The sequence below is a fragment of the Natator depressus genome, chromosome 3, assembly GCF_965152275.1.
Source record: "Natator depressus isolate rNatDep1 chromosome 3, rNatDep2.hap1, whole genome shotgun sequence".
NCBI lineage: Eukaryota > Metazoa > Chordata > Testudines > Cheloniidae > Natator > Natator depressus.
Genome location: NC_134236.1, coordinates 47114168 through 47131083, shown reverse-complemented (window position 1 = coordinate 47131083; position 16916 = coordinate 47114168). Strand labels below are relative to the sequence as shown.

Below are 16916 nucleotides of genomic sequence, written 5' to 3'. Positions count from 1 at the left end.
AATCCCTGGCGCCGCAACAGGGAGCAGCAGCCCGGCACCACTCTACTTCCCCAGTGCCCCACAAGCGGCATAAAAAGACTGAGAGAGGGCACTCTCCTCAGAGAGCTGCTGGACTGCCAGGGGATGCTTTGCTGGGTCCCAGACAGCAAGAGTCGGTGTTGTCAACTCCGGCGCCCAAGAAGGCACCATCGAGTCCGGCACATAGCGACTCTCCAGAGGGCAGTGCCAGGTGGAGGTATTGGAACCACCCTCCACCCCAGACACATTTGAAGCAAGAGATCTCCTAGAGATGACTGCAGCGCAGCCTCCAGTTATTAGGGACAAGCCTCTGGTACAGTTGAGACCAGCACCATCCAGAGGCAAGCGCACCATGATGCTGCACTCCCAGTCACCGGACCAGCACTGCGCCTGGCGCTGATTCTGGTTGCCGCGACATCACTGAGTCCAGCGGGAACACACCGGCACTGGGGACACGGCAGTCTATTTCCCCGGCACCGAGGACGGATCGGCATCGGTCCAGGACCTTCACAGGACCGGCACCAGCAAGCAGCACTGGAGCCCAGCAGGTGATCACCAGCACCGGTCCCCATCATCAGACCATCCGTCCCGATCCTTGACAAGATCGTTGAGGCATCGGTCCCCTGCCTCTTCCATGCGGCACCGATGGCCAGCACATGGGGCTTTGACACTGCCATGGTCCTCGCCCTCGGGCTTTTTAGAGTCTGACGCACACTCATATTATTCAACGTGCAGTCGACACAGGTCGGACAGATGCCGAAGGGATGCACATGCGGCCTGGTAGCCGCAGTGGCAACCCCCCGTGCAATGGCCTTTTTGAACCCCCTGGGCTAACCATCAGGCCCAGGATACCGTGTCCAGGGGCTCCATGTCTGTGACCTCAGGATGCCACCATTCCCAGTCACCTAGATATAGACCTGCCCAAGCCACCCCCTCAGACTGCAGAGGTGGGATTGGAGTAGCCGGCAAGAAGAAACTGAAGAGGGGTCGGGTCGGCAGGGTCCTATATCCAGCACCTAGAAGGCGCCTCTCCAGGGGGCTCCCCAGCTCACCCAACGGGAGCTGCAAAGGGAAAAACTTTTCGACAACCATGCATGCGGTGCGCGCACACCTGATTGGAATGGACGTGAACAACACATCTCGAAGAACAACAATTGCGAGAACCGTTTTTTACATTGTGTTGATAGTGTTCCTTTGTTTTGTCCTGTGTTCTCATGTGTGACTGGGTTTTATTTTAGATGGCATTAAGTGCTGCAGCTCCATTCTACAGAGGCTACGTGTCAGATATTGATTGTCGCTGGGGAGTAATATCTGCATCAGTAGATGACCGAACACGAGAGGAGAGAGGATTGGAGGCATGTGAATACTAGTTTAAAGAGTAAAAGTTAAACAATTTTCTGGTTATTTTAGTTATACAAGTTCAAATATTCTTTGAATATCACAGCTTGAGTACTTAGTGGAGAGGGATTGTAGTCTTTGTGGCACATGATTTTGAAGGTGTAACTTTCACCCTAATTATTGTTATAGCATCCACAACAGCAAATGTTATAGTTGAGTATAGAATTCCATTTAGACTCCACTTTTACTCATACACAATTTCATGAGAAGTTCTTCATTTGGTGCTGCAGCTTCCCTTTCTTTGCCTCAACCCAAAAGGTGATTTGTTTCAAAAACAGAGTATATATTGTAGCCCTGTATTACATGATGTGTACTTCTGTAGATGGTCTGATAAGACTGTAAACCATGACAGCAATGCTAAAGCATATGGTCACCAGAACTTAGAATCATAGAAATGTAGGGCTCGAGAGGTCAAGTCCAGCCCCCTGCACTGAGGCAGGACCAACGTGAACTTAGAGAACGTCTTTTACAGAGAACGGACAGCAGAGACCATCTAGAGAATTACAATTTTTTTTTAAAAAATCTAAACTTATAAAGATGTTCCAGTAGAAAATTCCGTTCTGTATTCTGACAAGTATATTTGTTTATATCAATACTAATATAATCATGATGTCACAGTGGACGTTTTTTGGCAAGCCACCCATTTTGAAATGTGCCATGTTATCCAGATGAATTCCTTTTAAATTGTTAGGATAGGGTAGTCAATATAGTGAAGTGACTTTTATTCAAATTATCATTAATAAGGAAACAAAGTTGGGTTTTTACTGTCAATTACTTTTCATTAAGCTTGTTAATTGTATACCCTTTAAACTGCTAAATGTATTTAAACTTCATAAGATTCTTGTTTAATGGAACCTCTCAATGTACCTGCCCACTATGATCTTCCTTATTTTTAAAGACCTATGAATTTATTTTAATAACTTTTTAATTTAGATTGTTTAAAAGCAGCTTCTGTTTAACAGTTCTCTAAGAATAGTGTAATTAGTAAGGCAACATTGTTTACAAGCTCTTAAAATATTCTATTTTTAAATTATATAGCCACTGAAGAACAACCATTATAGAATCAGTAAATCCAGATATGATTCCATAGACAGTTATCTATCTGAATGTGGTGAAAAATACAATGACATTGATTTGACAATAGATAAAGAAATCTACGAGCACCTAGTAAAGGAAGGTAAGTGTTTCACTCATTGTGAGTCAGTTTAGTCTTATGCTTGTAGTTTTCTTTAGCGTTTTTTTTAATCTACCATACTTTTGCATTGACTGTGCACTCTTAGTGGAGATGCCCACTCATTAAGCATGCGGTAGTCTGGCCTAGAGGTAATGCCATTGGTCTGCAATGGGAAATGTACTTCAACTTCCAAATTGAGGAGCTGACATCTTGAAAGGCATTAATACTTTGTCCTTCTGGATCGAGCAAAACTGTCAAAGTCAACAGGAGACTGAGGTGGAACAGAGAAAGCGGAGGAAGAATGGCAGCTATACCGATCATCAGCTGGTGCTTCCAACCAAAAAATAGTATTCTTCCTATTCTTTTTAATCATCGTATGTATTTTTGTGGTGATCACTTTTACTTCTCCTTAGGATTGCTTGGTTGAGGTAGCCTTGAGCAGTATGGCGTTTCCTGGCTCTTGAGTCATCCTGGCATTTAATAAGGCCTACTTTACTATCTCTGGTGTCTGTTGCTGAATTTGATCTTTGAACTTTTGTTTATAGGCATTGATCATCTTTTGGCACAACATATTGCACACTTATTTATTCGAGACCCGTTGACCTTGTTCGAAGAGAAAATACATCTAGATGATGCAAATGAATCTGATCATTTTGAGGTTGTATCTTGTTTCATACCAGTTTAATGAATGTATGGTTATAATTGCATACTCACTATTTTACAGCTTAATCATGTAGTGCTGAGTACTTTGTAGCTAAGAATATTGGCAAAATTTAGTGGCATAGGCAGGAACTAGGAACAAAAGTAACTAGTTTCAAATGTTCCAAATAGGTCTTTACAACATGCAATTTGTGATACTGCACTGACAAACACACCTATTTCTATGAACTTATAAAATGTTTAATTCCTCATTCAAGAAAAATAATAGCTCTCACTTTAAACCTAGTGAAACACAGACCAACACTAGTAATTGCAGTGAAAATAAGCAAGGGAAAAATTAGAGAATATAAAGGCACGAACAGTAGTTAACTAGGTAAGGAAAACTGTCAATGCCATATGTCGTCTTTCATAAAATAGCTTTGTATCAGGTGCTCTCTCATTATATTATGCTATGTACAGCAACTACATGTTATGTAGTATATTTGATAAAAAAAAATTGTATCTTGTATAAATAGTTGAGCAACAGAGTTGTAATATATTCTAATAATGTAAGTGTGGATCTTTAATTTTGTTATGTTCTAACTGGTTATAAAAGGCGTACTAAATCTGTGTACGTAATGTCTCATGTAAGGCCTAGTCACAGGTAATTTTAGTAAAAATAATGGACAGGTCACAGGCAATAAACAAAAATTCATGGCCCCATGACCTGTCCATGACTTTTACTATAAATACCCCTGACTAAATCTTAGCTGCCCCGAGAGGCCCCAGGAGGCGACAGCTGGCTCCCGCTCCAGCAGCACGGGCTGACTGCTCCTAGCCACCAAGGCCTCCAAGGACCACTGTTCCAATGGCCTCTGGGGCCGCCACTGGGATTGCTGCTGCTCTAGCAGCCCCTGGGGCCAGTTGCCCAGGGCCACCCCAGCAGTGGCTGGTGCGGCTGGCCCCAGGGCTGCCCCAGCAGCTGACCCCGGGGCAAGCTCTTCGAGCAGCCCTGGGGTCAGCCACACTGGCCACTGCCGCTGCGGAAGTCATGGCAGTCCCAGAAAGCCACAACCTCTGTGACAGACTCGCAGTCTTATTCAGATGTAGTCCAAAATTGAATTTCATGGGCAGTGTGGCATAATATCATTAGAGTGATGACTCTTCGTTCCACCTTTAAATGTGTCGAGCCTCTTTGTGTTTCTTGGTCATTTGAATGTCTGTTGGTTGAAAGACGAAAGAGAATCCGGTTTTGTTTTTACATATATGCATTATGGAAATGTGCTTGTCTGTAACAGAATATCTTACTTGTGACTTGCAGAATATTCAGTCCACAAACTGGCAGACTATGAGATTTAAACCACCTCCTCCGAATTCAGATATTGGATGGAGAGTAGAATTTAGGCCCATGGAGGTAAGGAGTAAATATGCTTAATAGCAATATCCCATTACAAATGGAAAAGTACGAGACATTCTGCTATCTAGTATCAAAACCTTATTGTTTATGGTGTGATTTGTCCCCTCTGAATTGCTCTTCTTCTGAAGAGAAATGGACAACAGCGTTTAAGCAAATGTGCACAATAAATATTGGACTGAAACTAGCAGGGGAATTTGCATTAGCAAAGTAAAGAACACTAATGAGAGTAAGAGAGAGGGAAAAAGTCAGACCTGTATATTAAAGCAACTCTAAACAAGGCTTTAATGTTGTACTGAGTTTCTGGTGGCCTTCCTTCTCTTGTACTTCCGTCAGTACTGAACAAATCTTGGTGCATTCCCTTCTGTTTCATGTGTGCTTGTATTTTATAGGTGTCTTGTCACTTAATTCTCTAGATTAACACTTTAAAAACTTCAAGACATTTCTTTTTAATAACCTGTGGGTTCAGACTCTTTGCATGATTAGCCATCCTTTTAAGTGCAGGACTGTGGTTTTGGTTTTGTATTAGAGGGTTCAGTTTACAGACACACATGCGTATTTTGGCATACACCTGACTTGGACTCTCAATTAGGAATTTGAGCATCCAGACCCCAACTCTGGGCATGCAGAAGTGTGTACGCCCTTTTGCAAACACCTGTTTGAAAAATTGATCCAAACTGCATAAATTTGTTATGCAGCTATTTATTTTTGTTTATCAATCCTATTCCACTAAACTAACTTTAAAATTTTTTAATGTCTAGGTTCAGTTAACAGACTTTGAAAACTCTGCATATGTTGTGTTTGTGGTATTGCTGACTAGAGTGATTCTGTCATATAAACTGGATTTTCTCATTCCTTTGTCCAAGGTAAGAGTGGTGCTGTACATTTAATTTTTACTTCTTTAAGCTAGTTAGAAAGTCTAGTATTTCTCAGTGAAAGTGTAAGGACAGTATTTCTGCATCACTAAATCCCTCTTCTTCTAGATCAAATCTGGCGGGGGGCAGGCGGTGAAATATGGATTAATACAGTTTAACTCCACATACTATATAGATGGATTAGGTGAAAAATCAAAATAAAAACTTCAAGTGAATTGTTTGCATATATAAATACAAATTATTTTTCCTATGAAAATGTGGTGGTCTTTCCTAAGATCAGATGCACCATTAATACCCTGTACAATATTAACAGGGATCTGCATCATTTTAATTAATATTATATAAAAATGGGGCCTCTCCAAGGCTTTAGGCACCTCTGCTGTAAATTACAGAAACAAAATTAGATTTTCCATAAGGTGCCAAACTCCCTGCTCCTCTACACAGCTGACTTTCCCAACAGGCCAAACTCTGCAGCAGCCCAAATATATACACATACCTTGCAATGTGCTCCAAAAGTCCAGTAGATTTGGGACTAATTAGGTCCAAGAGAAAAGCTCATCCCAGAGCTGAGGCCCCTCACTGAAAACTCTCTTCTCCTAGCCACTCTGGCTTGTTTGTTTGTGTATACCTAGGGCTGCTTCTTTTCATCTTTAACCATTAAACACTGGTAAAACATCTACAATGGTAAAAGAAAAAAGAAATGTTTGTTTATCCTGTAAACACCAGAAAAACACTGGTAATTGTTGTTTGTATATAAGTTTGTCTACCCGGAGCAGTAATGCAGACTACGGCGGTGTGATTTCTAAAGCACTATTTGGTCCATGTGACCTTGCTGTTGCACTCAAGAGTCCCTAGTGCTCTTTAATATCGTGCTACTTGAAACAGTACTATGTTAAAACGTTTTAGGGAACATTACAGAGAAATTACTTGTTACAGTATAATATATAGAAAGAGAGAGCCCTAAAACCCCTTGCCCTATTAACTATGATTTATAACCTGTCCTTTAAATCAGCTATTGTACCCAGTGGCTGGAAGATAGCTAATGTAACACCAGTATTTAAGAAGGGCTCTAGAGGTGATCCTGGCAATTACAGACCGGTAAGTCTAACGTCCGTACCGGGCAAATTCATTGAAACAATAGTAAAGAATAAAATTGTCAGACACATCGAAGAGCATAAATTGTTGGGCAAAAGTCAGCATGGTTTCTGTAAAGGGAAATCATGTCTTACTAATGTATTAGAGTTCTTTGAGAGGGTCAGCAAACATGTGGACAAGGGGGATCCAGTGAACATAGAGTACTTAGATTTCCAGAAAGCCTTTGACAAGGTCCCTCACCAAAGGCACTTATGTAAATTATGTTGCAATGGGATAAGAGAGAAGATCCTTTCATGGATTGAGAACTGGTTAAAAGACAGGGAACAAAGGGTAGGAATAAATGGTAAATTTTCAGAATGGAGAGTGGTAACTCGTGGTGTTCCCCAAGGGTCAATCCTAGGACCAATCCTATTCAACTTATTCATAAATGATCTGGAGAAAGGGGTAAACAGTGAGGTGGCAAAGTTTGCAGATGATACTAAACTGCTCAAGATAGTTAAGACCAAAGCAGACTGTGAAGAACTTCACAAAGATCTCACAAAACTAAGTGATTGGGCAACAAAATGGCAAATGAAATTTCATGTGGATAAATGTAAAGTAATGCACATTGGAAAAAAATAACCCCAACTATACATACAATATGATGGGGGCTAATTTAGCTACAGCTAATCAGGAGAAAGATCTTGGAGTCATCGTGGATAGTTCTCTGAAGATGTCCACGCAGTGTGCAGCGGCAGTCAAAAAAGCAAACGGGATGTTAGGAATCATTTAAAAAAAAGGGATAGAGAATAAGATGGAGAATATCTTATTGCCCTTATAAATCCATGGTACGCCCACATCTTGAATACTGCGTACAGATGTGGTCCCCTCATATCAAAAATGATATACTGGCATTGGAAAAGGTTCAGAAAAGGGCAACTAAAATGATTAGGGGTTTGGAACGGGTTCCGTATGAGGAGAGATTAAAGAGGCTAGGACTTTTCAGCTTGGAAAAGAGGAGACTAAGGGGGGATATGATAGAGGTATATAAAATCATGGCTGGTGTAGAGAAAGTGAACAAGGAAATGTTATTTACTTGTTCCCATAATATAAAAACTAGGGGCCACCAAATGAAATTAATGGGTAGCGGGTTTAAATCAAATAAAAGGAAGTTCTTCTTCACTCAGTGCACAATCGACCTGTGGAACTCCTCGCCTGAGGCGGTTGTGAAGGCTAGGACTATACAGGGTTTAAAAGAGAACTGGATAAATTCATGGATGTTAAGTCCATTAATGGCTATTAGCCAGGATGGGTAAGGAATGGTGTCCCTAGCCTCTGTTTGTCAGAGGGTGGAGATGGATGGCAGGAGAGAGATCATTTGATCATTACCTGTTAGGTTCATTCCCTCTGGGGTACCTGGCATTGGCTACTGTCAGTAGACAGGATACTGGGCTGGATGGACCCTTGGTCTGACCCAGTATGGCCATTCTTATGTTCTTATGCCCTTGATTTTTTTGACATCCACATAAAACTCAAAAAATGCTAAAAAAATAAACCCTGAAAATGATATTAATAAACCTCCCAAAATAGAAGCCCTGCATATACCATGATAAGGGTTCAAGAATAAGTGATCTATATTATCACACACACAAGCCCTTAAAAAAAGGTTTCAGGGCCAAGAGGTCAAAAGTGCAGAATTCTCTCTCCTGCCCCCCAAGGGGAAAAAAAAAAGTATCCTGAGGCAGACACAACCATGGAAAACTTCAGCCCAAACAATTTGCTAAAATCATAAGCAACTGAAAAATAGTGGGTCTTATAATAGGAAGTGTTGGGCAACCTTAATAAGAGGCAGAGCTACCAGCCCTGCCTAATCTATATTAGCATTTTATTGTTTGTATTAATATTTTACCACTTTGTTTTTTTTTTTAAGTGAAATGTTCTGTTTTTAAAGTCTTCACTTCAGACTTGAAAGGAGAAACTTTCTCTTTGTGGAGTTGGGGATACGGTTTTCACAAATAAGGAGCAGAAGGAAATCTTGCAGCAAACATTGGAATTTAAAATTACCCAATAGCATGGGTATGCAATTTTATGCAGAGAGAAACGAACAAATACTATTCAAGTCAGCAATATATAAAGCACTACCGAACACATGAAGTGCCTAATAAATCATGGGCAAGAACATTAGTTAATGAAAGCCAGTTATGACTACAAAACAGATCATACACAGAGTGAACCTAGACTTAGTGAACCTAGTCCTAGATCTGAGCAGTTTGGCAGACATCACAACAGAGAATTACTGGACCTTCATAACTTGTCTTTTTTTACTTGTAAGAACAAGGATGTTATGGGGCTAATCTTGAACTGATCTCTACTTTTGGGTCATGTGGGGTTATACTTCAGCCACCTAGAATGCTTTTAATCTTTCAAAACAGCCTTGAGACACCCTTCAGAACATACACAAACTGATTAGTAAAAGATATCATAAAATAAGTAAGAGGACAAAAGATTTTGTCCTAGTGTCCAAAATAGTTGTTTTTAAAATATCACTTTTAATTTTGCTGAAAGTTTTTTGCATCACGTCGAGAGAGAAGACAAATTTAATGTAGCAAATCCTCTTCCTTTTTCCAGAGGCTACAGTAATGTTAGCTGCTTGAAAGTGGACTACTACTAACTCCCCAATAAACGTATTGATTGAAGAATTTGGGCATAATCTGCCCAGAAGCTATTCAGAGGCTAAGATTTTAAAACTTTCACCCAAAATGTTAGTTGGCTTATACTAAATTTTTACTTAAAATTTAGTCATGGGTATTTTTAGTAAAAGTCATAAACAAGTTGCCGGCAATAAACAAAAATTCATAGAAGTCCATGATGGATCCCTGACTTTTACTAAAAATCTCCAGGGGGAGTGGGGGGAGTTGACTAACAGTCAGAGCCACTGCTCCAGCCCTGGCAGCTGAAGAATATGAAACAGAAAATGCCAATTTAAAAAAAAAAATTCATAACCTCTTATTCCAACTGTTTGATTTCATTACACCTAAATATCAAAAAAGCTTGCCTGACAAGACACATGTTCCTCTGTTTTAGTTTACAGCTGACGCAGCGTGTATCTAAAATTACAAGTTGTTCATGCCAGTGCCATTCTTCTGTTGCCACTTTTACTGACCAGTTAACTACACTTTCATGAGTGAGGAGCTCTGTGGTTCTGTGCAGAATGCTAACCTTTGAGAAATTAAATAAAACTTGCTGTCTGTAGGTAGGACTTAACTGGGTCTAGTGCAGTGAAATTAAGAAGAAATATATCTAGAAATCCTAACTTCCAAGACCAAAACACTCTGATAGGTAAAGTGCCCATTTTCTAGCATCTGAGAAATAACCTTTGGGATTTTTCCCTTACTAGGTTGATGAAAATATGAAGGTAGCCCAGAAGCGAGATGCTGTTCGGCAGGGAATGTTTTATTTCAGAAAAGATATTTGTAAAGGTACTGCACTTACTGCTTTCAGATTACTTGCTAAGGACCAGTTCAAGAGATGCACCAAGTTAATTGTTTTGTTTTTCCCCCTTCTTTGATAAGGTGGAAATGCTGTTGTAGATGGATGTGGCCCAGCACAGAATGGGAAAGAGACAGATGCAGAAGAGTACGCCTTGATGAGCATAGACACAATCATCAATGGGAAGGTGTGGTAGTAGTTTATATTTGGAACACTGAACTGTTTTGCTTATTCATAAATTAAATCAAGTGAGTTTATACTGATCGATCATTATTTCTTGCAGGATGGTGTCTTTCCTGGCTTAATCCCAATTCTAAACTCTTACCTCGAAAACATGGAAGTGGATGTGGACACAAGATGCACCATTCTGAACTACCTGAAGTTAATTAAAAAGAGAGCCTCTGGTATGACTAATGTTTATATGTTGGGTGCAAAGAAACTTGACTGTGAATTTCCTGACTTTTCCCCCCATTGTATGACATTTAAACAAATCTTTTAGATAATTTCTAATGTAAAGGGGGACTTAATCTACTGTAGCAACTCTGAATATTATTAATCTGTTCTCATTCTGCTCCTGTTGAATCACGAATCCTTACCGACACGTGGGTCTGTGGGGGTAGTGCTGCATAATTCTGGAGTCATAGCAATTTTGCTGTCATGCAGACAGCATAATTTAGAATTAATATGGAGCAGTAGAGCATGGGGCCTTGTCTTTGGCTGTCTTATAAAACAAGCAGGAAGTCCTATGTCCTTTGGTCCCGAAAGCTACTTACTGGACATTTATTTAAAGAAAAAATGTCCTTTTAAGCTGCTATTTTTACCTCGTAATAGCTTTTAAAAATATTTTGTCAGATATGCAGTGTTCGGGATCCCCCAAGACCTCTTCCACTGGGTTCCCCCAAGAAATCAGTTTGACTCCAGTCTCAGGTTGCTTAATTTGGCATACAGCAAAGCTACACTGAGTTGATCCCACTCAAGTATAGGGGATGGGTATATGGTGTACCACGTGTCCAAAGTTACACAGAAAACCTCTTCCTTCGTACATTTACACATTGCATTCAATTTACTTTTCATCACCTGTTTTGGGCTTGGCTTGGTTACTTTGTGCGAAACAATCACTGTAAAGCATGCTCTGTTCACGCAGTGTCCATGACTATGTACTTCTTACTTCATCTTTACTTTCCCTAGTTATCATAGAATCATAGAATATCAGGGTTGGAAGGGACCCCAGAAGGTCATCTAGTCCAACCCCCTGCTCGAAGCAGGACCAATTCCCAGTTAAATCATCCCAGCCAGGGCTTTGTCAAGCCTGACCTTAAAAACCTCTAAGGAAGGAGATTCTACCACCTCCCTAGGTAACGCATTCCAGTGTTTCACCACCCTCTTAGTGAAAAAGTTTTTCCTAATATCCAATCTAAACCTCCCCCATTGCAACTTGAGACCATTACTCCTCGTTCTGTCATCTGCTACCATTGAGAACAGTCTAGAGCCATCCTCTTTGGAACCCCCTTTCAGGTAGTTGAAAGCAGCTATCAAATCCCCCCTCATTCTTCTCTTCCGCAGACTAAACAATCCCAGCTCCCTCAGCCTCTCTTCATAAGTCATGTGCTCTAGACCCCTAATCATTTTTGTTGCCCTTCGCTGGACTCTCTCCAATTTATCCACATCCTTCTTGTAGTGTGGGGCCCAAAACTGGACACAGTACTCCAGATGAGGCCTCACCAGTGTCGAATAGAGGGGAACGATCACGTCCCTCGATCTGCTCGCTATGCCCCTACTTATACATCCCAAAATGCCATTGGCCTTCTTGGCAACAAGGGCACACTGTTGACTCATATCCAGCTTCTCGTCCACTGTCACCCCTAGGTCCTTTTCCGCAGAACTGCTGCCTAGCCATTCGGTCCCTAGTCTGTAGCGGTGCATTGGATTCTTCCATCCTAAGTGCAGGACCCTGCACTTATCCTTATTGAACCTCATCAGATTTCTTTTGGCCCAATCCTCCAATTTGTCTAGGTCCTTCTGTATCCTATCCCTCCCCTCCAGCGTATCTACCACTCCTCCCAGTTTAGTATCATCCGCAAATTTGCTGAGAGTGCAATCCACACCATCCTCCAGATCATTTATGAAGATATTGAACAAAACCGGCCCCAGGACCGACCCCTGGGGCACACCACTTGACACCGGCTGCCGTTATCTTAGCCATTGTTCCCTTGTCCACTGTTAATGGCTCCTTTGGTGTTCTCCTCCCCCTATCCCCGCCCCCACCCGTATCTTAGCTGGCACACACATTGTTTCCAACCTGATGATCCATTCACCTGCTTATTCGTGTCTCCCAAGAAATGAGGCCTCACCCATTCCAATTACTCCTGTCAAGCCAGACCTACATGTAGTAGGCTGGTTTTTCATGCCCATTGATTGTTTTGTTTTTGTTTTTGTTTTTACAGTGCACCATGTATCTTGAGAAAAGGAGAGGTTTAAACATTTTATTCAAGTTGGGCGTATTAAGATATATACTTACCTACAAGAGTCTGTATGTGCAAATACCATGGTGTGTGCACCTGGTCTCTAAACCACCCTAAGTAGTAAAGTTAGGGGCTGGTTTTCAGTCTTATTGAAAGATGAATCTCTCGACTCATGACCTCATGAACAATTTCACATTTTTGAAAATGCTATAGCTAAATGTAGCTAAATGGCATTTTAAAAAGTAAGATGAAAATAAGGACTTGTAGCTAAATGGCATTTTAAAAAGTAAGATGAAAATAAGGACTTAGTGGAGCTGGAAATGCTACATTATAAATTTAATATTACATCTATATTATACATGTTGCTATACTTGCTTTGGTAAACTCTAAGAGTAACTTGCTCAGAAATTTTTTTTTTTTTTTTTTGGGTGTGGTGATGTTGCTTGTCCATCAGTCGTTCACGCACTCAGCATCTGACTTCTACTTTGGTTGCTTCCTTATTAGAACTAACTCCATTCATCTCACTCTCCTAGTCTCTAAAGCTGAAATGCTACTAACATCAGACTTGTGTAGTAAACTCTTCTGACAGTCTTCAAGTACATAAAAGGTTGTTATTAAGAGGAGGGTGATAAATTGTTCTCCTTATCCACAAAGGACAGGACAAGAAGCAATGGACTTGGAGCAATTTAAGTGAGATTTTAGGTTAGACCGTAGGAAAAACTTTCCTGTCAATGTAGTTAAGCTCTGAAACAACTTATCTAGGCAGGTTGTGTAATCCCCGTCACTGGAGGTTTTTAAGAAATACATGTCAGGCATGGTCTAGACTGCACTTAGTCCTGCCTCAGTGCAGCGGACTGGAGTAGATGGCTGGTCCCTTCCAGTCCTGTGTTTCTATGATTCTAGAATTTGGGTGTTTTTGATTCTGAAATGACACTGAATGTTTGATATTACACTTTTATGTCCACAAATTGAAATTTATAACAGAAAAAACATTAGATGTGTCTTAACATATCTTAGCAGTTTTTTAGGCACAAGCTCTGGAATTTCCTAGTTGTTCCCAGTACTTCCTTAGGGTGTAATGGGTCAGAAGTCCCTGAACTGTGGTCCATGGGCAGCTGTCTGGTTGCTAATGTTGTCTACACCAGACAGTCTTCCTCAAATTTCCTACTATTGCTACCACTGGTGCAGTTCTACCAGAGGTAGCAACATCATGAGTACTAGCAAAATAGATTAAAAATTGGCACCTTAGCAACGGTGTCATCTAGCCCTGCTCTGGTATAGACAGACAGCGGTGTTTATAGTGCCAGCAGTTTGTCGACCCTAGCACTCCCACTAATGGAACTGTACAGGTGGGAAAGCTGAGGAAATATCTAATATAGACAGAGCCATACTGGAGGGTCTCCTTGTTTTTAATACACATAATTGCTGTAGAGATGTGATAGTTTGACACTTGGTCTGTGAGACCGTTTCTCCATTAAAATGTGCTGTTATGTGAAGAGTTTGAGAATTGCTGCCTTAAATTGTCTGCTGATCCTATTGATGCATTCTGATTTTTTTAGGTTCTGGTATAGTTTCTGTTATGCGGGCTCATAAATGTAGCCGGACATTTTACTTCTGAAACTTTGAAAGTAAAACTTCTAGGATATAGATTGTTCTAGATAAGTGTGACTTCTAGTGTCTGTGTCGGGAGTATGCTTGGTGTATGTCCTTCAAGATGCATCTATAGTGAGTTCATGGTTTTTTTTTTGTTTGTTTGTTTTTTTTAATGTGGCTAGGCTTTACTATGAGGCATATGTCGTGCTCATGAATATGGAGTGTGTATGTAATGAGAAATACTTGAAGGTTTGTAATATACTAAATAAAGTAGATGCTAAATGCAGTGTATAAATGTCTATAATATGATTTTTTATTTACGTTTTTCTCCTTTCAGGAGAATTAATGACAGTTGCTCGGTGGATGAGGGAGTTTATTGCAAACCATCCTGACTACAAACAAGATAGCGTGATCACTGATGAAATGAATTACAGCCTTATTAGGAAATGCAACCAAATTGCACAAGAACAAGCAGAGTGCCCCGAATTACTTGGAGTAGGATTTAACAAAATAAAACACAGTGGAAATAAAACTAGCTCTTCTTAATGAAATGCTTTAATACCTAGTAGAAAGTGTAAACATTCTAGTGAGGAACAAGTTACAGTACTGTGTATCCAGTAGTTTCAGGTTGTGAAGACCAAAACAGGTAGTACTGCACCTAACATGGGCCAATCTGCCTAAATATTCATTTAAGGCTTCCTAAAATGGGCATATTCTTATTGTTAAGGTTTATACAGTGTACATGTAAATAGTAAAATATTTTTATGACTAACATCAGTGTATTTTAATAACTTTGTACCTAAAGTTATTGTGAACCAGCTTGTAACTTTTTTTTATGCTTATTCTGGAAAAAAAATACTGTCCTGAACAACTTCATAAATGTAATATAATGGTACTTGTATATTATATGCATTCCAGATATTGAATGTTCACTGTAATTTTTTGTTACCTGGAATGTACTAATCTACCTAATTTTAAAGAAAATCTTGGGACCTGATTCACAGAACTTCCCTTTCCATCCTGTGCTGAGTATATAAAATAGAATAAATTGACATGTTCCCTTTTTGTTCATCTTTGTGCCAGTCCCTTGGCTACCACAAGACCTGCATGCACTCATCAACCACAGACCAGTAGAATCTGCTCAAAGTCTTCACTCAAATATGCAAAATCTGCTCATTTCCTGATGAGCAGAGCCTAAGGGATGGCTTGACAAGGCTCTTTTGGACAACCACACCACATGCACAAAAGCTTCAGAAATAAATGCATCCTTTACTGGACATAGTTTTTCAATTCTGGTAAATTCCTATGCTTTCATGGGTGGAAAGTCTTTCAATTTAAACATGGAGAGTGAGAGAGAACTGGAATGTTAAAGGATTGTTTATGTGAAAGGTGAAGTGGCTGAGAAGTCTGCTCTATTTTGTGCTGCTTATTAGCTTTTTTTTTCTCCAATTGCTGGTGTTCCTAAAGTCCACAGAGTGCAACACAAAATCAAGATGAGAACCTACATTAATTCCTTTTCTAGCCTAAGGCTCTTCTCCACCCCTGATTTTACTAGATGTTTCCCTGGTCAACACACTAACTTACTAATAACTATTACTGAGCATTGTAAGCACAGGTTAATCCCTGCATAAAATCAATCTAAAGAGAAATCATGGAATGCACTAATCCTTTTGTGAACTGGGAACCTGCAGATTGTAAATAATTTAGAACTTGACATTACAGCTGTATATAACCTAAATTTATGGGGACTTCTTAATTTAGTTTACTAAATGGCTTCTACAAGTGACTTGCTGTATGGTAGATTATGCAAAGTTTAATACAAGCATATATAAATATCTAAGGTGTAATAATTTTAAAAAAGAACTAAGGGAGAAATTGTAATGATGCTGCACCAGAAAAAGCTTTTATGTATCAATATTAGAACTTGTGCTGTGTTCATAGGTGTGCTGTAGAGAATGAAAGAATGCCTGTTTCTGCTTTCGGTGAACCTCTTTTAATCAAGATGTAGATGGCAGGTGATATGCTCGTTAGTTTGTGGAATAAGGAAATAATAAATGAACTTTGCAGTATATAGTGGTTGTTTGGATGTATATAAAGAATATCCATATCTGAATAGAAATATTTTCTTACCAATGCAGCAAATAACTTCTTTTCAGAAAATTCCCTATCACTGTGATTGTCGTTTCTAGCAAATTAAGCAGCACTGGAAGCAATGAGTACTTGGATGGAAGACTTCTATGGAAATCCAGAGTACAGTAGGAAGAGGTGTGTGTTGATTTATGTGGCATGCCTTTCTTGAACTGACACTGAAGAAATACTCCAGCATGATACTAGGTCACAGTGCTGTTGGAAATAATCTTTCAAGACTTAAGACCAAATGTGGTTTAGATTACATGGTACATTGTGATAGACCCAGGCCAGTTGGGTACAGCAGAGTAGTTGAAGGCAGATACACTAGCCACTGGATAAGCAGTTTTCTGTTCCCTGACTGAGCAGAGCAGGGGCTGCTCCAGGCTAGGGTTGACATATGACTCCAGGTAGAGTCAGGTGAGGCTGTTAAGCTAATGTGAACTCTGACTCTGATTCAGGCCCCTCTATAAAAGGGCTCACTCTAGTCAGGCTGAAGGGAAACGGAGAGGAAGTGTGGCTGAAGGGCTTGGTAACAAAGACACCCTTAAACCACTGGAAAGGGAGCCCTAAGGTAAGGGTGAAGCAGGCGTTAGAGAAGCGGGGGAGCTGTGGGGAAGAGGCCCAGGGAATGTAGCAACTCTGGCAGTGAA

At 40.3% G+C, this 16916-nt stretch overlaps 1 protein-coding gene across 1 annotated transcript in view; it reads left to right on the top strand.

Annotated features, from left to right (window-relative positions):
• The window catches only part of GCLC (glutamate-cysteine ligase catalytic subunit), a 57099-nt gene extending 40900 nt beyond the window's left edge, over positions 1–16199 (top strand). The window contains exons 8-16 of the mRNA XM_074947819.1: positions 1257–1373; positions 2455–2593; positions 3136–3248; positions 4551–4643; positions 5405–5509; positions 9990–10071; positions 10165–10268; positions 10365–10485; positions 14474–16199. Coding sequence (XP_074803920.1) covers positions 1257–1373; positions 2455–2593; positions 3136–3248; positions 4551–4643; positions 5405–5509; positions 9990–10071; positions 10165–10268; positions 10365–10485; positions 14474–14682 — 1083 coding nt within the window. The 3' untranslated portion in view covers positions 14683–16199. The remainder of the gene's footprint in view (positions 1–1256; positions 1374–2454; positions 2594–3135; positions 3249–4550; positions 4644–5404; positions 5510–9989; positions 10072–10164; positions 10269–10364; positions 10486–14473) is intronic.
• Positions 16200–16916: the final 717 nt, after the last annotated feature.